Source organism: Rhipicephalus sanguineus, chromosome 2 (genome assembly GCF_013339695.2).
Source record: "Rhipicephalus sanguineus isolate Rsan-2018 chromosome 2, BIME_Rsan_1.4, whole genome shotgun sequence".
Classification (NCBI taxonomy): domain Eukaryota; kingdom Metazoa; phylum Arthropoda; class Arachnida; order Ixodida; family Ixodidae; genus Rhipicephalus; species Rhipicephalus sanguineus.
Genome location: NC_051177.1, coordinates 234,931,823 through 234,959,553, shown reverse-complemented (window position 1 = coordinate 234,959,553; position 27,731 = coordinate 234,931,823). Strand labels below are relative to the sequence as shown.

The 27,731-nt window shown below is 50.0% G+C and overlaps 1 protein-coding gene across 2 annotated transcripts in view; it reads left to right on the top strand.

The window, feature by feature from the left end:
* Positions 1 to 27,731, top strand: part of LOC119382309 (low-density lipoprotein receptor-related protein 6) — a 637,453-nt gene that overhangs the window by 587,959 nt on the left and 21,763 nt on the right. For both annotated transcript variants that reach the window (XM_049412791.1, XM_049412792.1), the window contains exons 15-16: positions 2,681 to 2,877; positions 17,773 to 17,970. In XM_049412791.1, the coding sequence (XP_049268748.1) occupies positions 2,681 to 2,877; positions 17,773 to 17,970 (395 nt within the window). The remainder of the gene's footprint in view (positions 1 to 2,680; positions 2,878 to 17,772; positions 17,971 to 27,731) is intronic.

Sequence of the window (27,731 nt, the reverse complement as noted above, 5' to 3'; positions counted from 1 at the left end):
TTGTTCATTTCGAGCAAAGGAAAATTGCACTTTTTGTGATAGCTCCCACAAAGCAGCACGTCGAACATTGTAGTGCCTTCAGCAAAGTGATCATATGCAACTGCAGTTAAATGAAGATGTACGTTTATTACACATCCGAACCTCAATCTATCTTGCTCTTTCTTAGTGACTTGTCGACGCAACCAGCACAAACAAGTGATGTACTGAAGAAGGCACGCAAGTTGGGCGAGTTGGTGAGGTTCCATGGTAAAAATATGAAACAGCGCTTACTTAAACACAAGACGAAGGAAGAAGAGACACAATGAACACCGTGTGTGTGTCTCTTCTTCCTTCATCTTGTGTTCAAGTAAGCGCTGTTTTACATTTTTACCATAAGTGATGTACACAGTTGTGTACAAAGCGTCTCAAAGGGTTAAGCAGAACAGTCTGTGGTCCGAGATACCTTTGAATATGTCAGCTTTTGGTTTGCGATCAAGAACACTGTCACTAACGATAAAAAGATCCAGAACTGATTTGCTGTCACCTTGTGTTCTTGCAGGCACTTTTACTAGTTGTGTTAAGCCATGTAATCAAACAGTGTCTACAAAGGGCTCAGCAGAACCACAAAGTAAGTGCTTCAGGAAAATCACCGTGCCAGTTAACTGACGGAATGTTCAAATCGCCAGTTAGTACATGATTAGAAATGCGGTTCCTGCACATGAATTCATTAAGCACTTCAAAAAAATATGCCTTCACTGTTAGGGGGTGGTGGTGCTAAAATCGTGCAGTTACCAAACAGAATTCATTAAAGGGACACTAAAGAGCAAAACGATTTTTCTCGCATTAGTAAAGTAGTCTTCCGCGATACCAAAAACACCACGCTTTCTGCGCGAAGACGCTTAATAAGTGAGAAAACGCGCAAGAAGAAAATACAGGTGGCGACGCCACCTTGGAATTCCCGCTCCATTTGCCGTGACGTCACATATTTTTTACGGCGCCTGCTTGGGCCTACGTAGTTCCTAATCGGTTAAATCGAAGTACATTGTCCTCTGAGGGGACCAGAGACTTGACATAACGAGTTTGTGGAAATTTCGTCGAGCCAGTGGCGCCAAAATACATTAAATGCTCTTTGAAGTCTTTACGTCGCGGATTACAAAGTTCGGCACGAAATTTAAAAATGAAACTTTGAACTTGGTTTTCTCCTCTAATAATAAACCTATGGTGGTGAAATAAACTACACAAGAGTTCTCCGAGCACACTTTATCAATCTAAACCAATTCATTGTTTCTCTTTAGTGTCCCTTTAAAGTGAATTTTCACCAATATGCGCTAAATGCTGGCGTTATCCGGCAGTCTTGTAACATGCAACGAGCAGCGACGACGACGCGGGAGTAGCGGTCCTTGCGGTAGATACGGTATCTATGAGGTACGACTTCCGAGTCACTTATGTCGCCGTTCTAACTGTTGCTTACATGAGGGCGATAACTATGCTTTCAAGGTCAGCTGTTTTCTTTGGTATACTTTGGGCATTCAGGTTAAGACATCGAAAAGTATATTTGCAGCCTTTGCATGGCTCCCGTGTCGGCGCGAAGCTGATGGTCCACCATCCGCTCGTTTCTGCGGCGCCGATTGCTTCGTACTTGTATCTTTTTAGTTCTACCCAGTCATTCAATCCACTACCAATTATTATTTTATCATGGACCAGTTTTACTTTTGTCCCATCTCTCCTGATTTCAGTCGTGCTATCCCACAGACATGATGTACATTGTTTACAGATCAAAACTGTGTGATGACTACATCGCTAGGTGCTTAACTGTCCGCTTCAGCGCTTGCATGAACTCAATTCAAATATGTTTTAGGCTGCATTTGTGGCTAATATTGTACAGATGACACCCATGTGCTCCCATCAGTGTGGTGTAGCAGTTAAATTGGTTTATTTCATGTATATCAATGTGTGTGTACAGGTTGATACCTGCGTGTGAGCACTGAGTTACTGCTCCAGACCATGGCGTACTAGCTCATTGAATTATGAGCTCACAGTAAGAGCCAATTTTGGTGGTGCCACCGCTCGGCTCACCTAGTAAAAAGAAAGGTGGCAGCGGATGCACCTCGCTGCAGCCAATGGAGGAAGCAACTGTCATTACTAGGTGCTTGAACTAAGCCGTTCAGTTAAGGCCACTGTTGTGCCAAGCCATCATCACATATGCTGACTGCAGTCAAGTTCATGACGTCGGCGATAGTTTTCATCTTTTTGTGCCTTGCCTCGTCTGTGCTGCTATAAGAGTTCACAGCAGGCCACTTCTCCAGTTAACGCACTGCATGGCCCTTGCAAAGTACCTTCTTTTGGAAACAAGCTGACTGTACTTGTATGCACATCGAACCACTACTTTCCTGGCTTCGTACTTGCAGAGAGCGTCCTGAAACAGTGTTTGACGTGCACCTACAAGGCTGCTCCACCAGCTTACACTGTGACGGTGCTGGGTGCAGACTTGGCATTTTTTTGTGCTCCAAAAGCATAAGTTTCTGCTTCAAACTGCTGCTCTTCCTTCTGCAAAACACTCTGCCAAACTTCAGTTACAATCGTCTGAAACAGCTTGTAAGGGTGGACTGAGTGCAAAACTTGCAACCAACTGCTGGTACAGCTCACTGAGCAATGCTTTTCCTTAGTGGAAGGAATGTTTGAACAGCCAGGACAAATGCAGGTGACAACGGTGGCGGTCGGCACGGGCACTCATCCGTTTGCTCTGGCACTGGACCCGTACGCACGCCAGCTCTTCTGGAGCTGCAGCCAGGGCAACCTAATCAACATCAGCTCACTGGATGGTGGGCGTCCGCTGGGCATCTTACTGGCTTCAGGCGAGGATCGGCCCAGACATCTTGCCCTGCACCCACACCTGGGGTGAGAGCCCTTTCTCTCTCATATTTGGTGTAAGCAGCAAGGCCCAGTAAAATCCCGAGCAAGCACCCCTTCCCACCATTTTTTTTTCCAACCTGTTCTCCACTACAGAATCCTGCAGCAGTGGTTCCTTGGAACCCAAGTTCTCAGTCCTTAGATATGTGCTCAATTTCTTAGTACTTTTACAGTGTGGTGCCTCGGGTTGCAGTCCGAGTTGTCAAATTGTCGGAACATTTGAAGAACGTCTCTCTGCCCTTGTCATAACACATCACGTGAGGATTGCTTCCGATTCAGTAAAAACAGTAAATGCATGCGTATTCAATAAAGCATTTCATTAGAAGCACAGGTGTGCATTCTTAGAGGCTCTTTCGCCACCATGTTGAATTTTGGTCCACGACTGAGCAAGAGCCCCCTTCAAATCTTGTCCAATTATCGTTCACCGTAGGGGAGGTGCTTGTTTGGGATATTACGGTAGTGTTTTAGCTAGCAGTGCCGGCTTACCACGTGAAAAGAACGGTAATACCGTGAAGACTCTACACGCGTGAACTTTATTGTACTGAAACACTTTCTGTAACACATACCGGGTCCACCATAACCGGGTCCATAACCGGTAAGCTGCACATTGTGAGAAATGTGGCTCATACTTGGCTTATATTAAATTTCATCTATCCTATCGATGTCATGTCAAACGTTGTATCCAAGAACTTGTGCACTCTACCCATAACAATATTGAAAAGTGTAGCGAAGCCTTGGAACTGTGTAATGGGTCAACCTCTCCAGTGCCATCTACTGGGTCGTCCTCTTCGGCTCCTTTCTGACAGAACGCCGCTCGAGCCGGGAGTGCGTGCTCTGCCTTGACTGTTGCCATTCCACATTGTCTCCGAGCGCTGATCGCCTTTACAAATTTGTGGAGAGTGCTGTGCCTTCGCAACAACTTCGGTTCCCATTTGATCCTCTTGGAGCTTCGATCCCATACCGTGCCATCTACGTTGCCTCAAGACGCTGCCCAGCAAACTCCTCCTGGCGTCCCCCATATCCGCGACCCTCCTGTCTTCACCAGCATGGATGGCACCAGTGTGGAGGACTGGCTCGCGATTTACGAGCGTGTGAGCGTCTCCAATAAATGGGACGAGGCCGGAAAACCGAGACGTTTGATTGTCTGCCTTGCGGATGTGACAAGCCTGCGGTACAACAACCACTCATTGGATATTCCAACGTGGTCCGATTTCAAGACTGCCATTATTGACATGTCTGGCCGCCCTGCCATTCGTAAGCTGCAAGCCGAACAGCGGTTACGTGAACGAGCTCAGCAGGCGGGTCAATCTTTCACGTGTTACATCGAAGACATCCTCGACTTGTGCAAGAAAGCTGACGCGACCATGTTGGAATATGACAAGATCAGGATTGTTATGAAAGGCATTGCCGTCTATGCCTTCACCGTGCTGCTCCCCAGAAACACTCGCACTGTGGCAGAAGTCATCACACTGTGGCAAAGTTATGAGGAGCTGCACTGGCTGCAGTTGGTGACCCGTCGACCTCCATCGTGTGATGCCGATCTCGCTTGCTTGTTGGTCATTTCGGACCACTATGTCTTGCTTGCCAAAATCAAGACCTTCGTGCACGAGGAAATTGCCTGCGAGGTCTCTCTACCTTCTCACCTGCAGCTTGTTGAACAGCCATCAACCACACTTCTGCCTCCCCTCCGCCGAGCTTTTAGGCAGGAATCGCAGAAGTCATGCCGGAAGTCACGCCTACGCCACACAGCTATGCTCAAGTTGTAGCCAGGTCGCCCCAAGCGATCCCTGTGGCTGCCCCGCTTAGTTACACTGAAGCTGTCGCCCACACCTCAGGCTTTCAAAGCGGGTGTGCCGCCTACATACGCTGACGTCATCCATACACCCCTACTGCAGCCCACCATGCAGTCATATCAGCAGCTGCCCTGTCCATCGCGTCCTGCGACATGGATGGGTCCTACACCAGCGAACCGATGGTGCACGTTCGACAACCGCCCCATCTGCTTTGCGTGCGGTTACGCCAGTCACGTCACACGCTATTGCAATCGTGTGCAGCCGGCAACCATGACCAGCCAGTCAAGCCGCCCTTATTACAACGCACCGCCGTCTCTGTCACAGACGTTCGCCCAGCTCCATCTACCCGACGTTCACCGTCCCCATGACGCCACTCGCTGTCACCGATGCAACCCCGCCCGGTCGCACGAGACCAGGAAAACTAGTCGTCGTAGTGCACAAGGCAAGGGCTGCAACACTATCGAACTGCCAAAGCCCTCAGCAAAGCTCATCGAATGTAATAGACATATTTGTGGACAGTGTTCGCACACCTGCCCTTGCAGACGTTGGAGCCGACATATTCGTTATAGATGCAAAATTTAGCCGAATACTACGAAAAGTGACGACGCCGCTTACCGGGCTCTCCTTCCGTACAGCTAGTGCCCAAAGTAGCCATCCGACAGCAGTATGCACAGCCCACGTCATTATTCAGGACGCTCTGTACACCGTCGAATTGTTCATAATTTCTGCATGCTCTCACTACGTCATCCTCAGGTGGGATTTTTTCTCCCACCACGGCGCTGTAATTCATTGCACACCGCCGAAATAGAACACTCACCACTCTCAGATGTGAGGCCGGCAGACCAGCCCATCGGCTTCGAGAAAGATCCTTCTCAAACACGATACCAGAGTGCCTCCAAACTCGTCTACGGCTGTGTCAGTCTACTGCACCAGTCTCTCCGACTTCTTTCGCCAACTGACCGCATTTGCACTAAGAAAGGCTTCCTGGGGCAATTTCTGACCGTGCAAGTCACTCGGGGCAGCACCGCTGCTTTCATTACCAGCCCATCCCCGTCCATTGTTATGTTGGTGTGAGGAGGAAAGTCTCGGCAGAGTGGAACCCTTCAATGACGCACAAGTTATGGACACACCTTATGACACGCACTGTCCCAGTTCCAGTACACTCAGTGCTGTTTCCTCGTCCGATTCGTCACCCGCTGATATATTCGGTTCTTCCATTGCTGAAAACATTACATTGGTCAAGCGTTCCCAGCTTCTGAGCCTGTTAATAGAATTTCATTCTTCTATTGATGTTGGGCAAACTTCTCTTGGCCACACATCCCCTGTTATGCATTGCATCAATAATGGCGCCCAACCGCCACTGCACAGCAACGGCCGTATCGCGTATCTCCTGCAGAACGTCAGGTAATTAATGAGCAAGTCGACGATATGCTTCAACGCGATGTTATTGAAATTTTGGACAGCTCGTGGGCGTCTCCTGTTCTCGTTGCAAAGTAGGACAGTTCAGTGCGGTTCTGTGTGGACTACCGACGCCTCAACAAGATCACTCGCAAGGATGTTCATCCACTGCCGCGAATCGACGACGCGATTAACAGCCTGCAAGGAGCAGAATTCTTTTCATCTCTCGATTTGCGCTCGGGGTACTGGCAAGTACTCATGGCTGATGACGCTCGGCCGAAGACAGTCTTTGTCACGCCCGACAACTTGTACGAATTCAACGTCATGCTGCTTGGGCTCTGTAATGCACCCGTGTCATGAGTAAAGGGGCACGGGGCGCGCGCCGGACAGCGCAAGGCGTCGATGGTGTGCGGGCAATGGAAAAATACCCGATGGTGTGCACCCCCGCCACGTCGACGCAAGCCATTGGCCGGAGAAAGGCGCGTGCCGCGCGACCCGAGCTGAGGTGAGAGACCACAGAAGAAGAGTTGGGCATTGTTCGGTGGAGTCGTCGAGGAGCAAGGTGTTGCAAGCCAGCGTCGCACCCGCGACGAGAGCAGTAGGGCCCCGTTCTGGGGGCAGCGGCAAGAGAGGCTCGGGAGGGTGGCCGTCGACCTTGGTGTCATCCAAGTGAGGCTCCCTGGGCTTGCAGCAGCCCCGTCACAGCAGTTCACAGGGCACCTACGGCACTCCCACAGCTCGGCAGGACGACGGCGATCCACGGACAATCACCAGAGAGCCACATCGGCAGTTCGACCCGGTGGTACCAAGGGGAGGCCAGGAGTTAGGCCTAACTGGACGAAGCAGATGTTCTCGACGAAGGGCCGGAGAATCGGCGACGACGACCCCAAGACGTCGACAGCAGCTGCGACTACGACGCAGGACGTCGATCTTCGCATCGAATCGAGGCGACGGGCAACACGAACCGTAAGAACGTTCGATTCGCGTAGCGGGACTGAGGCGCCATAGTGGCCAGACTTTGGAGTCCGGAGGAGTTAAGCATAGCTTGTAGGCTTTGCGATTTGTTGTTAGTGATTGCGCGCTATAGCGTCACCTTTTCTAATGCTATTTTTTGATGTAAATGTTTTTGGTGTGAGAATTTTTGTTTGCCGTGTCGTGTGATAAAAATTTGTCTGCAGTGACGCCACGGTCTCCCGCCTCTCTCACTCTCCCAATTCCATTCCGCTTTGCAAGTTCAGTGCGGTTCTGTGTGGACTACAGACGCCTCAACAAGATCACTCGCAAGGATGTTTATCCACTGCCGCGTATCGATGACGCGATTAACAGCCTGCAAGGAGCAGAATTCTTTTCATCTATCGATTTGCGCTCGGGGTACTGGCAAGTACCCATGGCTGATGACGCTCGGGCGAAGACAGTCTTTGTCACGCCCGACAACTTGTACGAATTCAACGTCATGCTGCTTGGGCTGTGTAATGCACCCGCGACCTTCGAGCGCATGATGGATACTGTTCTGCGCAGCTTGAAATGGTACACGTTCTTCTGCTACCTGGATGGCGGCGTCATTTTCGCTCTGGGCTTCTGCACGCATCTCCAGCGCGTTTTAGCAACGCCGACCTCCAACTGAATCTGAAGAAGTGCCAATTTGCAGCATGGTAGCTGACAATCCTAGGCTGCGTCGTGTCCAAAGACAGAATCCCTCCCGGTCCAGCCAAGCTTAGGGCCGTGGCCGAATTTCCCAAACTTATTTCCGTCAAAGAACTGCGCAGTTTTATAGGACTCTGTTCTTACTTTCGACGCTTCATTCGAAACTGTGCCGCCATCACATCGCCGCTGACAAAGCTCCTTGGAAGTAATGGGCCCCTAAATTCGTGGTCGTCTGAGAGCGACGACACACTCGCATAGCTCCGTCATTTGTTGACGTCTCCTCCTATACTATGCCAATCCGACCCTACCACCCAAACGGAGGTACACGTGGACACCAGTGGTGTAGGCCTCGGCGCTGTCCTTGCACAGTGCAAACCGGGGTTATTCGTACGTGTGGTGGCATATGCAAGTCGTACACTTAAGAGCCGAGACCAATTACACCGTTATGGAAAAAGAATGCCTGGCGATTATCTGGGCCCTTACAATGTTCGACCTTATTTGTATGGTCGCCTATTTGATATTGCCGCGTGTCTTATGTTTCAAGAGTCGAAGCTACACCCCCGAAGACTGTCAGCAACGCTCAGTGCAAACTGTGCCACATTGTTCGCGAAGCTTCCCGATCGTTGTAGATCGTTTTGTTAAGATTGCGCTCCGCACGCGAATGTTCCAGCTTTGTCTAGAGATAACGCCGCCACCAGCGATATCGCTGGAAAGTTCGATAGCGCCTGTATAAAAAAGCCGACACGCTTGACCGCTTGTCAGTTGATCGATGGTCGACGCTCTGTTCGACGCTATCAGTGTATTACTGTAGTTTGACCTTCAGTTTCCTGGCCACAAGTTCGGCCAAATAAACAGTTTCATCTCGGACGTGCTGACTGCTGTCTTCGTCGACGTCACGACCACGTGACATCTGGTGGAGGTGCTGCTTCATGATCCGGACGCCACCGCGGAGCGCTGACCAAAGCCCAAGCTGCGAAGAAGACGACTCTAAGGTCATCCCGGATCCTCGAACCAGCCACCGGCAGAAGGGACTACAACCAGAGTACGGGCTCCTTCCCGAAAACGCCAGGCAGCCGAAGACCGTCACATCTACCACCGAGACGATGACAGACCCCCTGCCACCTACAACGGTAGTGATGCAACAGCCAAGGGAGCCACCAACTTTCCGTGCATCGTCGTTTGAAGACCCGGAGAGCTGGCTGGAGACGTACGAGCGAGTCACCGCCTTCAACCACTGGGACACTGAAGAGAAGCTGCGCCACGTCTACTTCTACTTAGAAGACGCCGCGAAGACGTGGTTCGAAAACCATGAATAGAGCCTTCAATCCTGGGACCTCTTTCGGACGACGTTCCTCAATACCTTCGCGAGCATCGTCCGCAAGGAAAAGGCCGCTGATTTGCTGGAGACCCGGGTGCAGCTGCCAAACGAAAACGTCACCATCTTCACGGAAGAGATGACTCGACTTTTCCGTCAGGCCGACGCTGCGATGGCGGGAGACAAAAAAAGGTCGCCTGCTCATGCGGGGTGTCAAACAAGAACTTTTTGCGGGACTTGTCCGCAACCCGCCCACGACGGTCGCCGAATTCCTCACCGAGGCTACGACTATTGAAAAGACACTGGACATGCGGACGAAACAGTACAACCGCTCGCCGCTGTCTGCAACCTATTCCGAAGTGCACTCACTAGCCACCGACAACTTGCGCGAAACCATCCGAGCGATCGTGCGGGAGGAGTTGCGCAAGCTGTTACCTTCGCCGCAGCCTCAAGTGGATTCAATCGCAGACATTGTCCGCGAGGAAATCAAAGAGTCACTGGGTGTTCCTCAGCGGGCACCGCCGCAGCTTCAAGCAATGAGTTACGCTGCTGCAGCCCGACGCAACGCCCCCCCTCCACGCCCGCGTCAAGACGCCGCGCCGCCCCAGCAGTTTCCGCCGCCACCACCGACGCCATACCGCCCGCCAACCGGCCAGCGATACACGCCCAGAAAGACCGACGTTTGGCGCACCCCCGACCATCGTCCACTCTGCTACCACTGCGGAGAAGCCGGCCACACCTACCGCCGCTGCCAGTATCGACGGATGGGACTGCGTGGGTTCGCCATCGACGCGCCGCGTCCACAGCAGGGTGAACGACCACGTGACATCGCCGACTATCTGGCAGGAGGCAGTGGACCCCCCGAGGACCTTCCCGATCGCCGTCGCCAGGCCGCTACGCCTCCCCCCAGCGCCGCCAGTACACTGGCCCATTCCGGGGCCGGTCGCCTAGCCCGTATTTGGAAAACTAAGGGCAGCAACCGATGCAGGTGCGGTTGCTGTACGACGGAACATCGAAGATCTTCCGCCGCCGACGACGACGCCACGACGAAACCTTGAAGACCCGACGCGAACCAGACAAAGCCCTGACGACGAAGCCTCGCGGACCGAAGTGGACCTGACAACGCAACGGGGAAGCAGCGGAACAAACCGACGTAGCCGTGACCCGACGCCACGACCTAACTGCAATGCAAGACGACGAACTAGCGACCTCGACATCCTTATCGACGGCCACAGCGTCACAGCTCTCATCGACACCGGAGCCGACTATTCTGTCATCAGTGGACCGTTCGCCGCGAAGCTGAAGAAAGTTAGGACAGCCTGGGAAGGCCCCGAAATCCGGACAGCTGGAGGTCATCTAGTAACACCGGAGGGAATCTGCACAGCGAGACTCACCATTAACAACTGGATTTATCCCGCGAACTTCGTAGTCCTGCAGCGTTGCTCTAGAGGGGTCATTCTTGGTATGGACTTCTTAAGCCTTCATGGTGCAGTCATCGATCTGAGATCCACAGAAAAAGCACTGCCGCCGTACACGCCGCCAGAAAAACACGCCTTGAATGTGCTGGAAGACCAGGTCACCATTCCCCCTCGCTCCAGCGTCATCATTTCCGTCGGCACTCAGAAATCAGCAGACCTGGAAGGCGTCGCCGAGGGCGATCAGCACCTGCTTCTGAACCGTCAGATTTGCGTCGCAAGAGGCATAGCCGAGCTGCGCGATGGCAAAGGAAAGGTAGTGCTGACAAACTTCAGCCACGAATATATGCACCTAAACATTGGTACGACGGTCGCCTACATCGACGAATTCGTGGACGCCAGCAATGCTTTCGCCTTCTTCGATGCTACCGAACCTGCTTCGAAGGATCGAGATCCCCAAACAGATTTCGACGTCAACCCGAGCCTCCCGAAGCACAAGCAAGACCAGCTTCAAGCCCTGCTCCTGCAATTCAAGGACTGCTTTTCGTCGTCGTCAAGAATTCGACAGACCCCAGTCGCGAAATATTGCATCATAACAGAAGAAGGTGCCCGACCAATCCGTCAGAGCCCATACCGAGTTTCGACGCGAGAACGCGAGGCTGTTAAGAAACAGGTCGGCGAAATGCTACGCGACGACATCATCCAGCCGTTGAAGAGTCCGTGGGCATCCCCCGTGGTGCTAGTGAAGAAGGATGGAACTCTACGTTTTTGCGTCGATTATGATCGCCTGAACAAGGTGACGAAGAAGGACGCGTATCCCCTTCCCCGGATAGACGACGCCCTGGATCGATTACACAACGCAAAGTACTTTTCGTCGGTGGACCTGAAGACCGGTTACTGGCAAATTGAAGTCGACGAGAGAGACCGAGAAAAGACTGCCTTTATAACACCAGACGGCCTGTTTGAGTTCAAGGTCATGCCCTTTGGTCTTTGCATGGCACCTGCGACATTTCAACGCGTTATGGATACAGTACTGGCCGGCTTGAAGTGGCAGACGTGCCTCGTGTACTTGGACGACGTCGTTGTGTTTTCCTCAAACTTCGGCGCCTTGAAGCTGTACTTCAAGCAGTCAGGACCTCCGGACTCACTCTGAAGCCTGAAAAGTGCCGCTTCGCGTACGAGGAGCTCTTGTTTTTGGGTCACGTGATCTGCAAAGATGGTGTTCGCCCGGACCCGCGCAAGACAGCTGCCATCGCTGCCTTCCCGCCACCCACCGATAAGGCCGTATGCCGTTTTCTCGGCTTGTACGCCTACTACAGACGCTTCATCAAGGAATTTTCACGAATAGCCGAGCCACTAACGCACCTCACGAAGACCGACGTGCCATTCAAGTGGGAAATGGCGCAAATCGAAGCATTTCAAGAACTTAAACGACGCCTTCAGATGCCTCCGATACTAGCGCATTTCGACGAAGACGCCGATACGGAAATCCACACCGACGCAAGCTGCGTAGGACTCGGCGCCGTCCTCGTGCAGAAGACTGACGGGCTGGAAAGGGTCATCAGTTATGCTAGCCGGTCGCTATCAAAGGCAGAAATCAGCTATTCCACAACAGAAAAGGAGTGCCTGGCCATCATCTGGGCTACATCGAAGTTTCGCCCCTATCTCTACGGCCAGCCCTTCAAAGTTGTGAGTGACCACCACGCCTTGTGTTGGCTAGCTAACTTGAAGGACCCTTCAGGTCGCCTCGCACGGTGGAGCCTACGTCTGCAAGAATTCGGCATTACCGTCGTGTACAAGTCCGGACGAAAACACTCTGACGCCGACTGCCTGTCTCGTGCCCCCGTCGACGCGCCGCCGCAAGACGACGACGATGACTGCTTCCTCGGAACTATAAGTGCCGATGACTTCGCCGAAAGGCAACGAGCCGACGCGGAACTTGGGGGCCTTATGGAGTACCTCGAGTGCAAGACCGCCGATGTTCCGAAGGTATTCAAGCGAGGACTGCCGTCATTTTTCTTGCGGAACGGCATTCTCCTGAATCTCGCCACTTCGAGCCGACTACCTTCTTGTCGTGCCCTCATCATTGCGACCAGAAGTCCTCCAGGCCCTACACGACGACCCGACGGCTGGACACCTCGGTGTTTCCCGCACGCTCGCCAGAATACAGGAAAAATACTACTGGCCACGCCTTGCTGCCGACGTCACCCACTACGTTAGGACTTGCCGAGATTGCCAGCGACGGAAGACGCCGCCGACTAGGCCAGCGGGACTTCTGCAGCCAATCGAACCACCTCACCGGCCGTTCCAGCTAATCGGGATGGACCTACTGGGGCCGTTCCCAACGTCGACTTACGGCAACATGTGGATCGTCGTAGCAACTGACTACCTCACCCGCTACGCCGAGACAAAGGCCTTGCCAAGGGCAGTGCTGCCGAGGTAGCCAAGTTCTTCGTGGAGAACATCGTATTGCGTCATGGCGCCCCAGAGGTCCTCATCACAGACAGAGGTACCGCCTTTACTGCGGACCTCACTCAGGCGATCTTCAAATACAGCGAGACGAGCCACCGTCGCACCACCGCCTACCACCGCAGACCAATGGCCTCACAGAGCGACTAAATAAGACCATCGCCGACACGCTGGCCATGTACGTCGACGTTGAGCACAAAACGTGGGACGCCGTCCTTCCGTACGTGACCTTCGCTTACAACACGGCCGTCCAAGAAATGACGCAGATGACGCCATACAAGTTAGTCTACGGAAGGAGCCCGGCGACGACGCTCGACGCCATGCTACCGAACGTCACCGACGAAGAAAATCTCGATGCCGCCGCTTACTTACAATGTGCCGAAGAAGCTCGACAGCTCGCCCGCCTGCGCATCAAGACCCAGCAGAACACCGACAGCCGTCGCTACAATCTTCGACGACGCCTCGTGGAGTACCAGCCCGGCGACCGTGTCTGGGTCTGGACACCAATACGACGACGCGGACTGAGCGAGAAGCTTCTGCGTCGATACTTCGGACCGTACAGGGTACTTCGACGTCTCGGCGCACTCGACTACGAGGTTGTCCCCGACGGCATCACGAACTCTCAGAGGTGCCGAGCTCGACCCGAGGTCGTGCATGTGGTGCGCCTTAAACTGTACTATGCACGTTAACGCACCAGAGGACTCTAATGTTTGCTTTCTTTATTAGTTTTCTTTAGTATTGCATGTATTCATGTTCTGTCTTTAAACATCGGGACGATGCTTTTTCAGAGGGGGGCATTGCCGCATGTCTTATGTTTCATGAGTTGAAGCTACACCCCCGAAGACTGTCAGCAACGCTCAGTGCAAACTGCGCCACATTGTTCGCGAAGCTTCCCGATCATAGTAGATCGTTTTGTTAAGATTGCGCGCCGCACACGAATGTTGCAGCTTTGTCGAGAGATAACGCCGCCACCAGCAATATCGCTGGAAAGTTCGATAGCGCCTGTATAAAAAAGCTGACACGCTTGACCGCTTGTCAGTTGATCGACGGTCGACGCTCTGTTCGACGCTATCAGTGTATTACTGTAGTTTGACCTTCAGTTTCCTGGCCACAAGTTCGGCCAAATAAACAGTTTCATCTCGGACGTGCTGACTGCTGTCTTCGTCGACGTCACGACCACGTGACAATATCATCACCGGCCATCATGCACTGTGCTGGTTGTCGTCATTGAAGGATCCCTCAGGCCGTCTCGCACGTTGTGCACTTCGCCTGCAAGACTACGGCATCTGCGTGCTGTACCGCAACGGACGCCAGCATGCTGACGCTGACGCCTTGTCACGCTCTCCCTTGCCTGACGAGAATGCCCCCTGCTCAGTATCTTACACTGCTGTTTCTTCCATCAACGTTCACACCATCGCTACCGAACAGCGCAAGGATCAATGAATCACCTGGCTGATAGACTTGCTCACTGATCCGTCAGCAACACCATCCACTTGCACGTTGCATCATCAAGCCCACCATTTTGCCATTTGTGATGACCTACTGCACCGACGCAATTACAATGCCGATGGCTGCCAGTGGCTACTAGTAATACCCTGCAGTCTCAGTTTTTAAATATGCGAGTCGTTCCACTCTGACCCGCAGTGTTTGCACTCTGGGTTACCTAAAACTTCCCACCGCATTCGCCAACGATGCTTCTGGCGATGGATGTACCACTAAGTGCAGAAGTTCATTCACTCCTGCCTTGATTGCCAACGCCGAAAACCTTCATCGCACCTGTCACCAGCAGGTCTACAACCATTACTTTGCCCTAACTGCCCATTTTGGCGCATGGGCATTGTCGGCTGGTAAGCAACCGCTGGGCCATCGTCGCTGTTGACCATCTCACGCGATACACCGAAACCGCTGCCCTCCCAGTGCCTACAGCGTGCGATGTTGCCTCCTTCCTGCTCCACCGATTCATACTGTGTCACAGTTCACCCCAGGAGCTGTTCAGCGATCGAAGCTGCGTCTTCTTGTCGAAGTCATTGAAGACATTCTCAAAGAGTGCCACGCTTTTCACCGAAAACTATTGCTTACCGCCCCCAGACGAATGGCCTCATCAAACACTTTAAGTGTCCGCTCGGCGACATCTCTCAATGTATGTCGCTGCCAATTGTACAAATTTGGATGTCATTCTGCCCTTTGTCACCTACGCTTACAATACCGCCCCTCAGAGCACTACTGGTTTTTCACCATTCTTCTTATTCACACACAACCGACACAATATTACCATACAAGCCGGATCCATCTTAGTGTGCACCTATTTCTGCCACAGCCCGACTTGTGTAAGAGTTGCGAGCTTCCCAAGACCTTTACTACGCGCGACCAAGAGTGGCAGAAGAGCATTTGTGGTGACACCACCACATTTGCGCCCACGTTTCTCCCTGGAGTGCTCATATGGCTCTCGGTTCCTACCAGTGCAAATGGCCTCTCTTCAAAACTGCGGCACAAATATGAAGGACCCTACCATTCATTGTGGTACTTGCGCGAAAGCAAATGGGGACGAAGAAAGGTGTACACACGGACAAGCGCAAAGCGTCCCCGTTTGTTTTCGTGCAAGTACCACAATGAATTCGTTCCAACTAGGCCGACTAGCAGTTTTGCTTCGACCCTACCGTGTCGTTGAATGCACATCCCCGGTGAACTGCCTGATTGAACCCATTGAACCATCTTCGGACGTGCGGCATCAAGGGCGCGACATTGTCAACGTGGAGCGCCTCAAGTCCTACCATGACCCGCTCATAGTGACAAGCTGTTAGGTCACCGGGTGGCTCTCTTTTTGTACCCAGGGTAATTGTAGCGAAGCCTTGGAATTCTGTAATGGGTCGTCCTCTCCAGCGCCTTCCAGTGGGTCGTCCTCCTCGGCTCCTTTCTGAAAGAACGCCGCTTGTGTCCGTGCTTCCCCTTGACTGTCGCCATTGCGAATTGTGCCAAAACGCCTTTACAAGTGCAGCATTTAAAATGGCATCCCCACTCGTGTTACTTTGAACAAGGCTAGCGCATGGAGCAACTCCAGATAGTCTGCGCTTCTTGTACTGCCTTCGGGTGTTCACATCCACCAGGTGATGCTCGGGTGATTGACATACAAAAATATTGGAGACAATTGGGGTGCACGAATCAGTTTTTTGTTTACGTCTACTGTGTGGAAGTTGTTTTTTACAGGAAGCAGCACAACATGCCAGGGACAGAAAAAGAAGACACAAGCACAGCGCTCACTTCCCAACATCGTCCTGTTTTGATTTTAGTATGGTTTGTGTTAGAACTGTACAGCTCAAAGTACAAGTCCTCTACCCACTTGAATTTGTCATTAAAATTGGTAATAAAAAAGGTCAGGAGTCCTTCCCCAATCCGGGAAACGGTAAGCTTGGCGTGCCTGGCATGCTGTTAATTTATTTATTTGCCTCCTCTTCCTTTCTTTATAGGTAGCGGCCGTCCCTGGAACGGTTTTTTTTTTTTTTTTTCATGCTGAATGGACATGGTGTCTTTGATGTTCTTTCCAGCATTCGTCAGCCTGTAGGGCAGCCTCTCGAAAGGACCATTACACAATCGTGGAAACGCGGGTTAGGAATTAAATTTTCTTCAAGTTTGGATTTTCCCGAAAGGTGCAATTCCTGATGTCAACCTTACGCGTCGAGCAGATCGCTTTTAGTCCAGCAACACGAAATATTTCAATGAAGCACCCGTAGCAGCTGTACTGCTTCTCAGTTGTTCTCAGCTGTACTGCTTCTCAGTAGAATGCATTCGTATGCTTCAGTTCAGTTCACATTGGGGCAAGCATGGGCTCGTTCAAGCACACGCTTTTGGACCGGGGGGACCCGCATTCAAGCTCCAGCCCGAGAAAGAAAATTTATTTTGTTATATATTATTTCTTTGGGGCATGCCAGCTGTGGGTGAGGAGGGTTTTTTTGGAACACCATCGCCAGCTACACAGGTTGGTCGATACAGGCTTCGCTTGAATATTGGCCTGCTTATCTTTTACTGCATGCATCCGTCCTTCCCATGTCGAGCTTTCTTTTAGCTTCCTTTCTGCTGCCTCTACCGCTTCAACTTTAAAGGACCTTGTGTTTACTTTGGTTGATCAGTTTTGACAGCTGAGTGAATTCTGTCTCATCTCTTGAAATAGTTACTTTCATTTGTTGTCATTTCTAGTCTTTCGTGGTTTGAGAGAGCTTGCCTACTTCTTTTCTTGGTGCCTTGCCTCTGTTTTCAGGTGCTGCTTCAGACATTATTCTAGTTACAGTATATATGTCTTCATTTGCTTCTTGTTCTATGGTATTGTACTTGTTCTCAAGTGCAATCCTAAGTTCCCGTGTTTTTTTTTACCTTGGTTACATCTAAGTTATTGTGTTTCTAAATGACGAGTTTTGTTATTGCATTATGTACATCGAGTGTGATCTTGACTTTCACCAAGCCACTGCTTTTTATCTTGCTTACTAATTCTACGTCGTGTATTATGCTGGGATCCATGCACATTATGAAATCTATTTCTTCTTTGTTTTTTAAGTATAGGTTTCTTCCTATTTTTATGGTTCGTTATACAAATCAGAGTCCATGAATTTTTTTAGCTTTTGGTTCCCTTGTCGTTCTTAAATTGACAGAGGAACCAAAATGCCTAGAGTTGGAAAGCTGGAGCGATTTGACATCTAAGACTAATACCCGCAGTGCTGTGGGATTTATTGCCAATACAGAGCCATGCTGCTCCGTACGTTATTATCATTGTAACGTCACAAATATAGCCCAGTTTGTGGGTTTTAAAATGCAAAGAGATAAATTTTAGGCAAAGGAATGTTTTTATTTCCCTGTGCAGGGTACTCGTGTGGAGCAACCTAGTGAATCCCACCTTGATCGAGCGCTCCTTTGTGGACGGCTCAGCACGTCAGACACTCGTGTCTAAGGAGCTTCGGCAGCCAGGGGCCCTTGCAATGGACTGCCCCGAGGAGCGCCTCTACTGGTCGGACCTTGAGTTGCGACGAGTTGAACATGTGCAGCTCAATGGGGAGCAAAGGTCGGTCCCATTTCACCTGCTCTGCCCATCCACTTAGCTGAAGTGTCGAAATCTGGGCCAGTTGGTTCATGTTACTCGAAGAAGAGCCAGCAAATTCACGGGACATGAGGAAGAAGCAAACACACACAACGCTGGAATTAACAACTCTGTCTTTATTGAAAGGAAGCATTTACCCAAGAAACCTCACAACGCTTGTGCGGTACATCATTATCGCCTACAACGTCACCAGGTGACGTTGTAGGCCACCTACCGTTTGCGTCAACTACGCTTAGTGTTTAGCCGGCTTCACGTGACCATGCTTACTTGTCCATTGTAGTACTTCGTTGATAAGGCCAATGTCATCATCGATCGTCAATAAGTGGCACTTAAAAACCTTCCAATTCATTGTCACGCTCATGAGCTTGAGTTGAATGCTCTCAGCATGGCCACAGTGTCTCCGCAAAACGCACCACATAAGGACGAGTGTTCAGCGCCACTGCTGCATGGCTCTCTCGCTACTCACAGACTGCTCAAGTGTGGATGTGATTGGCCGTTTTACATCTTCGCCTCCGATCACATGTATTGTAATGAATCAATAAAATCAAAATCAATCTAAAGTGCAATGCACGATTTCTAAATAATACCAGGTAAAAGTGACTCCCACACTGAAACTTGTTATAACGAGAGGGGATATAATAGAGTGAATGAAACTGAAAAGCCCTTGCATCTTAGCCTAGTAAAACAGACGCCTGCCAAAATTTGCATTTGTCGATTAACAGCACTGTTGCGGAAAACGCTGCAGAAATGGCTTTGACACGTCGTCCAGTCCTGGTCTTTGGTACGAGAAACATGCGCAGGTGTGAAAGGGGCTGCACCATGTGCGCCACGCTGCACCAAGCGGCTTCCTGCTGCGCCATCCTACTCCAAAACGCATTATTGCGCCTTAATTGCTCCCAAGTGGTCTTTGGGTGCCTTCATGTGTCATTGTCCAGTGGTGGAAGTGCTGCTCCGATTGCTCCATACTGCTGCCAAAAGAGAAATGCTACTTCATCCCGCTCCAGAGTGTAATGTTTGTTAGTAACTGCTCTGAACCTGCTCCAAAATGGGCGTTGGGAAACTAAAAACAATGAACTTAAACCATGTGACCATCCAGCGAGCCTGAACGAACCAAAAACAAGCTGTATGTACTCTCATCCTAGTATGCTAGTATGCCAGCTTGCTTACTACCTGCATACTAGCATATTGGCAATGCTACAGTACTCGCAAAAAATGGGAGAAGTGCATTAGTGTGAGAGTCTGGCAGTTTTCCTGATATGCGAGTTGCAAAGCTTTTGATCACCCCTCGTATGTCTGAGTTAGCTCTATATTTGTACCTGACAAGCAGACTATTTGGCAAAATTGCGTGAGATTAGTTTGATATCATACTGATTACTAGTTTCGCTGTGACAACTTACCATTTTATCAGCTTAGACCCATTTATGCCACAAGACTGACATTTTAGTGTATAGCTCGTTTATGACGTTTTTGTTTTTTTTAACTTTCGATGCTGGCTATATTGAATATGGAAATAACATATTGCTTTGATCCCATATCGATTAAAACGCTGCCTTGGCGATAGTTACATGTGATTGTGGCTACTATTACAATTTGATGCTCAGCTCTATCGCTTCTATATATTTCGGCCACAGGTACTGGTATTTTAATATGTAGCTCATCTTATACTTAAAACGTGAAAGGAGACCTGCTAGCAAAAATTGACATGTTCAATGACCATCCATCTGCTTAATTATTTGTTGCTTGCGATTTTCAGTGATTATTGCACCTGCAATATGTTTGATAATGAATATTAATATTTATGAGATGCATGCTGTATACTCCAGGTATTGTTAAAAATATTTTGACATCTGCTCCAAAGACACTTAAGGCTGCTCCAAAGCACCATTTTTTCTGCTCCAGAATGTGCTCCAAGAAGCAAAATGTCGCTTCCATTGTATTCCGCGACGTGGCTCGCCCATGAAACACCACCTAGCCCATGTGAGCTCCTATCATGATCACCTGGTGCACTCTCCTTAACGTTGATGATGGCGCGAAAAAAAATCAGTTTCGCCGCATGAGTGAAGCACTGAATGCTAGCAAGAAAATTGTAATGTTATACGTAGGGGATGGGCGAATACAGTCAAACCTTGTTACAACGAACACCACATTAACGAACATTTCAAATTAACAGACTTTTAAGAAATCCCGTGCCGACTGCTTATAGTTTCAATGTAAATATACAGTCAAACCTCGTTAATACGTACCCGCTTTAAGCGTACTAACGGTTAAAAACGTAGTTGCGATGAATCCCCGACCGAGTCTCATAGAGCCTAATGCATTCGCTGACCGCTTAAGCCGTAGTGCTTCGTCCTACGCCTACCGGTTAGTGCGTACCCCTGCGTACCGCGATAACTTTTTGTGCCATATAAAATTTTTACTGCGCCGCTGAACTTCCGACCCCACCAATGTGCCGCCAAAGATTTTCCGTCTTCGAGAAGTGCGTAGACCGGTCGATCGCTGATTCCGACTTTCGCGCGATTGCGACGACGCTTTTGCAAGTAGAACTGGGAAAGAAACGAAGTGAGGCGGCGGCCACCGACAAACGCGTGCAGCATGACTTATCGCCGACAACCTTATCACAATAAGTATCTTCAGGATTCTGCTCGGGCCACGCGTGCGGCGCAGCACTGCTTTAAGCCTACTGCACGCTTTTAATAGGTGACAACCTGAACACGCTGGGCCCCGATCGCTGCCGCTCGTTGTGCAGGGCCGTGTTCAAGCACGCGCCGATTTGTAGAAACGAAAGCAGCTCGCTGTTGCGGAGTTGAGCGTTGCTGGTCGCGGGCGACGAGAAACCTCTTTGCATTACGCTATCACGCTAAACGCCACGTGTGCCGTACAGCAAGCGTAGCGCTGTTGTAACCATACTGCACGTTCATCTTGAGAAGCTTTTAGCGCAAAAAAGACAGGAACACAGAGGAGGGAACAACACCAGCGCTAGCTGGTGTTGTTCCCTCCCTCTGTGTCCCTGTCTTTTTGCGCTAAAAGCTTCTCAAGAGGAATTTGTACCAACTAGCTCGACTTTTGGTCTTACTTCAGCATACTGCACGCTTTATTGGGCGACCACCCCAAGACGCTTCCGTCCGCTGCCAGCACCGCTAGAGCGTTGCAGAGCGGCATCACTTGCAGGAAGTTCGTCATCAGCCGCGTTAACTGAACAAGCTACTCGCCGCGTGCACAGCCTGGAGCGAAGTGCGTACGAAGAACACTCCCGACAAATGCGCGCGTCCAGTGCGCAGCGGCGCGGCAGGTGACGGCGTGAGCCGAGAAGGCCACGCGCTGCACGTAACTAGCCAGGAGACGATCGGTTTCCACGCAGCCGTACGTGTTTCACCGGACACTATGTCAGTTTTCGTTTAGTAGCAGATCGCGGTACAGATGCCACACATATAGCCGACACTGTCCGTTCCGTCGCGATGTCGGTCACTGCGTATACCGGACCCTGTAATAGTTCCGAAATGCTCCTTGGGTCGCCACCGCGCGCTATAGACCCTTTTCATAAATACGCCACCTGACGGTGGGCTTTTCGTCAGTTTCGCTTCGCAAAGGAGCGTGGGACAGCCAGCGCCATCGTGAGGGCATGGAAAGCAAGCCATCAAATGCGCGAGTGCTGTGATGTTTGTGTTGGCGGTTAGTTCTCCGTGTCATCCGCTGAAATCTCACCGTTTGCGTGCTTGAACGAGCTCTTAGTACTCTCCGTTGGTCTTTCTGAGGTGCTTCCGCTGCACAATGAGCAACATTGTGTACCCTTCAACGGGTTGGACGAGCAGTTTGGCTAGCCACTGTAGTTTGGCTCGACTGCCGCGGTGGCGGGACCGTGACCACAGCGAACTCGTGTGTGCGCCCGGACCGGGAAAAAAAAGGCTCGCCGAAGCTACAAACTTCTCACCGAAGGAAAGGAAGGACGTCACTGTCGCGGAACTATAGGTGACCGCAACCGGTGAAAATCCTGTCTGTCGCAAGCCACACCACGCAACTATTTTGCGGACGCCCACGCGTTGGGTATATTTGTATGCAGTGGCGTAGCCAAAGGGGGGGGGGGGGGGGGCACACCGGGCCCGTACCCCCCCCCCCCCCCCCGAATTTTTTTTTGCCATGGCACACAGAGCACAAAATGACACTCGAACCACATCTGCACTGCCCGGGGCCCCCTCTTCGGATCAAGGTGGTGCCCCCTCCGCCCCCCCCCCAAAAGATATTTCTGCCTGCGCCCCTGTTTTGTATGTACTAAAAAATGTTGGACACGTGCTTACGATATGCGAGTACTGTCGCTACTAAATGTACACAACTTCATTTTTATATTTCTGGCTGGCCTGTACGAACCCCCTCGCAGTATTTCTGCACAAACAATCTATCGCAGTTCCCGCATTCAGGCACTCGGGAGAAGACTATTCATTCATAAAAGGCAAGGTACACATGGCTCTGTGAAATAGCACGTCCGTTTCTGGAGCACGTTTACAAAATGGGGCCCTTCCGCCACGGTCCGTTTGACATCGCGTACGGAGAGAGAGCACGTGCATTTGTTGTTCCGTTTTTATCGAGAACCTTATCGCTGTTCTCGTCGCGATATCCTCGATGGTGGCACATGGGAACGCAGCACACGTCTGCACCATTGCCGCATGCCGTCTCTACGAAAAAACGTTGATGACAGTTCACAATTCGCCGGTGCTGAAAATGCAACGCACTGGCACGTTGCCGCAGCCTGCGTCGTCTGCTGCGTGCCCTCACAATGGCGGCAGACTGTAGTTTGCGTGCGCGGCGCTAGGGGGCGCCCTTTTTCGAAAAGGGTCCATCGACACTGCCGGACGGTCGTGCGAGAGTGCCAGAATCTTTTCTCCACTTTGGCAAAAACAAAGAAAAGGCTTTGCAGTGGGTACTTTAGGCAATATTTGCTGTGGCACTGTATTTATTTCTTTTCTGGCGACGATGGCGTACGCGAGGAGATGCAAATTTTTACTTGGTGGTTAATGCGTACTACCGTTTAGTGCGTAGTTATGCGGCGTTCCCGGCAGGTACGCATTAACGAGGTTCCACTGTATTTCACTACTACGAACTTCAGTATAACGAACATTTCAGAATAACGATCGTTATTTAATTCCCGTGTAATCATAACAACACCTCAGTACTACGAACTTATATCCCGAAATGCGAGGATTCTTAGATTTCAGTGTATCGGTCATGGCAGTCGGAGCTGTAAGGTAGCAGACGACGCAGCACGAAGAGCGGACGCCCTCCTGCAAAAACTTGAGATGGCACGGTAGGAGAAAGACGCGGGCGGAGAACTTTCTTTTTTCCCTCCGTTGCAAAGGCGACAACGCATCACGTCTTGTAAAGGCCCAGCCGCATGCATTGCAAGCGACTTTCGAGCGAAGGCGACTGCGACAAACGGGCTCCCGTCGCGACGGGAGCACCCACAGGTTCGCGACAAAGTGTCACGGTTGCTCAATTGAAAACTATTGCGTGCACGCAGGCAAATTACGAAAAAGAAATGACAGAGTAGATGAATGACAACATGCCAAATTATTATTGTCTTGTTTGAGATAAGGATGCCATAAAAGAGTTTCGTGACTTTCTTTTTTCGCAATCTTATGTTTAACCGCGGACAGTAGTATCTGCTGTGATCCATGGGGGTGCCCGGACGGTACGCTGCCTACGCTACGTCGCACTTTGCAACTGCGTTATGTTGGGGTTAGTCCAGTAGGCGCATCTCGACAACATTTCCTCTTGCTGTCGTAGACGTTTAAGAAAAGCCGCAGTGCCTCACATCGTGCTTCGCAGGGAGAAGGGCCTACCTCACACGACGACGATTGCAGCAAGCTACCACCGAAACATCAAAATCACCGTGATCAAAACGAAACCATCGATCAAAATTGACGACAAATACAGCCGCTTCCTCGCTCTCCGCGTGAGATGGGGCTGTAAAGAAGGTAGTCTATAACTTGCCTTCCTTGAAGTATGCACCGATTGGAAGCATCACGAGCAGATTGCAACCGAAGCGAGGGTCAGAGATGCTGCCATGTTGCCGGATATCGTTATGCTCACGTCCGGGCGACAAGCGATGTTTCTGGCTTTCCAGAAACAGAAACCTGCGACGCGACAAGCGACGGCGATGGATGGCCCTCCGCGACAGCAAATCCTGTCGGCCGTTGCTCAAAACTCACGTGCATGCAGTTGGGCCTTAAAGGAATTGCAGCGATGACATGGACAACGATGTCACGGTAGCACCCGAGATCGCGACGAGTCCGTGTCGGCCACAAATGCGTTGGACTACTTGAGGAAACTCCGCATATTTATAAAAAAAGCGAAACAGCGACTGAAGCGGCGCATAAAAATGTGGACAGTCTAGAATTGTTCGCGACGCAGAGTTTGTGCTGCACCCGTCAAAAAACGATCACGGACTATTTCAAATAAACGTGCCTTGTTTGACGTTCACATGTGCATTGTTGTGAGAAACGAGTTCAAGGATGTACCGTTGCAAAGGTTAGACGTTTGCGTTACTGAAATTCAATTGTTATGGTAAATTTTTGGGCTTTCACTATAACGACCTTTCAGAATAACGAACATTTTTCCACGGTCCCTGAAGTTCGTTATACTGAAATTTCACTGTAGTAAATTTGAGGTTTGAAGCAAATCCGAAGCGAATAGTGATTTGGTCGAATAGTTTCGAATCGAATAGTTCGAATAGCACTCACGACATATTATTAAGAAAAATGAGCATTTTCGTCATGACCCTTACACAATATTTTTAAGAATTTGAACTACATATGAGTGAATGTCACATTTTTGGTTTGAAATGAAGGGAAAGAAACCTTGAAATATACAATTTGAATAGCAGTAGGGTGCAAGTTATAAGTGGTACAATACATTACAATTAAAAATTACCAGACTTAGCGCATATAAGCCCATGAACCGCTTTTAAACAAAAAAAAATAGGTACCTTTAACCTGAAGTGTGGGTCGCGGCAGGCAGACTATCCCCTGGATGGGTGGTGTTCACGGCACAGCAACAGACGCTGCAGTGAAACCACCTTTAGGGGAGCTATGTGTGGTCAAACATACACATATATTTGTTCATTTCGAATACTCTGAAATTTTGAATAATCTAAATTTGTATCTAGCGAATTCGAATACTTATATTCGTTGGAATATTCGAAACGGTCGAATATTCGTTCATCCCTATCTTATACGAAATAAGGCTAGCAGCTACCTCTTTTGGATCTGATCTCGTGTAACTCTACAGAACACTGGTTGAAGGGGAAACAGGGCCGCTGCAGGGAGCGAAGTGGTTTCGCGTGCCTGTCATTTCAACGTGAAGTAAGCTGGTAGTTTCCTGATGGTCGGCCGAGATAGCACACGCGTCAGGGCTCTTATGATCAAAGTTTGTACTTGCTGCTCGAGCACGCAGCCCCCTTCCCGGCCCCCTTCATGCTTCTTCACCGGACATTCGCCCATCCCTAGTTATACGAAGTAAGGCTAGCAGCTAACTCTTTGGATCTGATCTCGCGTAACTCTACAGAACACTGGTGAAAGGGAATATGGCCGCTGCAGGGAGCGAAGTGGTTTTCGCGTTGCCTGTCGTTTCAACGTAAAGTAAGCTGGTAGCTTTCCTGATGTTCAGCCGAGATAGCATGTGCGTCAGGGCTCTTATGATCAAAGTTCGTACTTGCTACTCGAGCAACCGCAGCCCCCTTCCCGGCCCCCTTCATGCTTCCTCACCCGACGAAAGGACAGGCGGGCGTTTCCTCTCTGCGTGCGGAGCCATCGACAGCAGGCCCTCGCACACGGGGCGATGCTATTACATGCATCCTTCGTTAAACAGAGATGGCTGGTTCAATTCATCGCTGCTTCATTCGTGTTTGACCACAGCACTTGCGTGCATTTAGTCACACGTAGAACATAGGATGCGCGGGGCGACGTTATCAATTTGGACTTGATCTGGAAAAATGACGATGCCAAAAACACACCGAGAGTGTCAATGTAATTGTTATCACAATAAAGTGGACATTTTAGTTCTATAGTCTTCTCATTTGTGCTGTCTTTTGTCAATGTGAACATATGAACAAAATCTTAAACATATCTCTGAAGCGTAGTCGGGCTAGCTACAGAGTGATTGCTTATCTCTATTTTTCCTCTTGGTTCTCGTCAGCTGTGGCGCTTTTATGGCGGGAGCATTAGCTGTTTTAATTCATTTTTATAGAGTATTATTGAGTATCTCTAGTCAAATGTAGCTATCTAAAGCATCACTGTTATTGCTCTTGTCAGCTGTGATGTTTTATGATAGCAACATCTATATGTTACTAATGAAACTAAAACACCATTAAGCCAAGGAAGGCATAGGGGACAGTATTTGTGGTTTCTTAACTGTATGAATGATTCTCACTTAAATTAGTTAGGAAAAATAAAGAGAATGAAAATTACCCTTTCTGTCAGTGGGATCCGAACCCGCAACCTTCGAATTAAACATCCAATTCTCTACCATTTGAACTGCAACGGAGGGTAAGCCCCCGTCCCACTTTTTTGTAGGGTATTATGTGTGCTTAATACCTGGGAGTGTTTAGCGCCACCTGTAGCCCAGGTGGCGTGTGTGGAACACTCTTTTTTGCCAGAAAGCGTCACGAGGCACGTGCTCTTCGCACAGGTGGTGGCTGATCAGTAAACCCTCGCATGCTACCTAAGGCATCAAGTCTGTCAAGACGAAGCCCTCGCTTTGAAAGTACAAAAGTAGGGGGATTGTTCGTTGGGCTCCTTTTTCTGTATGTACACAACTAATGAAACCAGCAGACAGTTAAGCCAAGAGAAATAAGTTAAGTTAAGCCAAGACAGAAAGCATACGAGAAATTATTTGTATTTTCTTAACTTTATTGTAATGATTCTCACTTGAACTGAAAGAAATTAAAGTGGACAAAAGATCACCCTTTCCGTCGGCAGAATCTAAACCCACGATGGATCCCCCGATGGAAAGGGTGATTTTCGTCCACTTTAATTGCTTTCATTGAAATGTTTTATAGAAACCATTGGAAATTTTTGGTATTGTTTGACCCAGAAATCTGCTCCAATACTAACTGCTTTGCTCCAAGGCACACCTTCTGATGATCCAAAACTCACCTGTTTACTGCTCCAAAGCTGCTCCCAAACAGCATTATGGCTGGTCCTTGACTTGCTCCATAAGACTAAAGCCTGCTTCCGCCCCTCCACACGCTCGTCGAGGTAAAAATGAAAAAATGAACGAAGCATTGACGTTTCGGGCCCCACACGGGTTCCTTGATTCATGAGTCAGGTGGCGCAGCGTGCAGGTGGTATATCTCTGGCAGATTGCCTTTTGTCCTGTGGTTAGTCGGTTGAATGTAAATAGATTTTTAAAAGCAGACGGGCAGATAAATGTTTTTCCGTTGTGATGATAGCTGCTGTGTCTGAGTCAGTGTAATGTCCAGTTTTATTGTGATGTTCTGTCAAGGCGTTCGCGATTGTGTGAACCCTTGGGACATCTTTTTTTTTTGTTTTTATGCTGTTACACTGTTGAATTCCCGCTCTCACCGAGATCTGGCATGTCACTACCCATGCTCGGTATCTTGTAGATAACTCCCGGGAAGTCCATGCACTCCAAGGGTCTTTTGGCACGAACTAGCTGTTGACCAAGTTTTTCGAGTAGGCACGTAGGATATTTGGGCACCAAAGCCTTTGAAAATT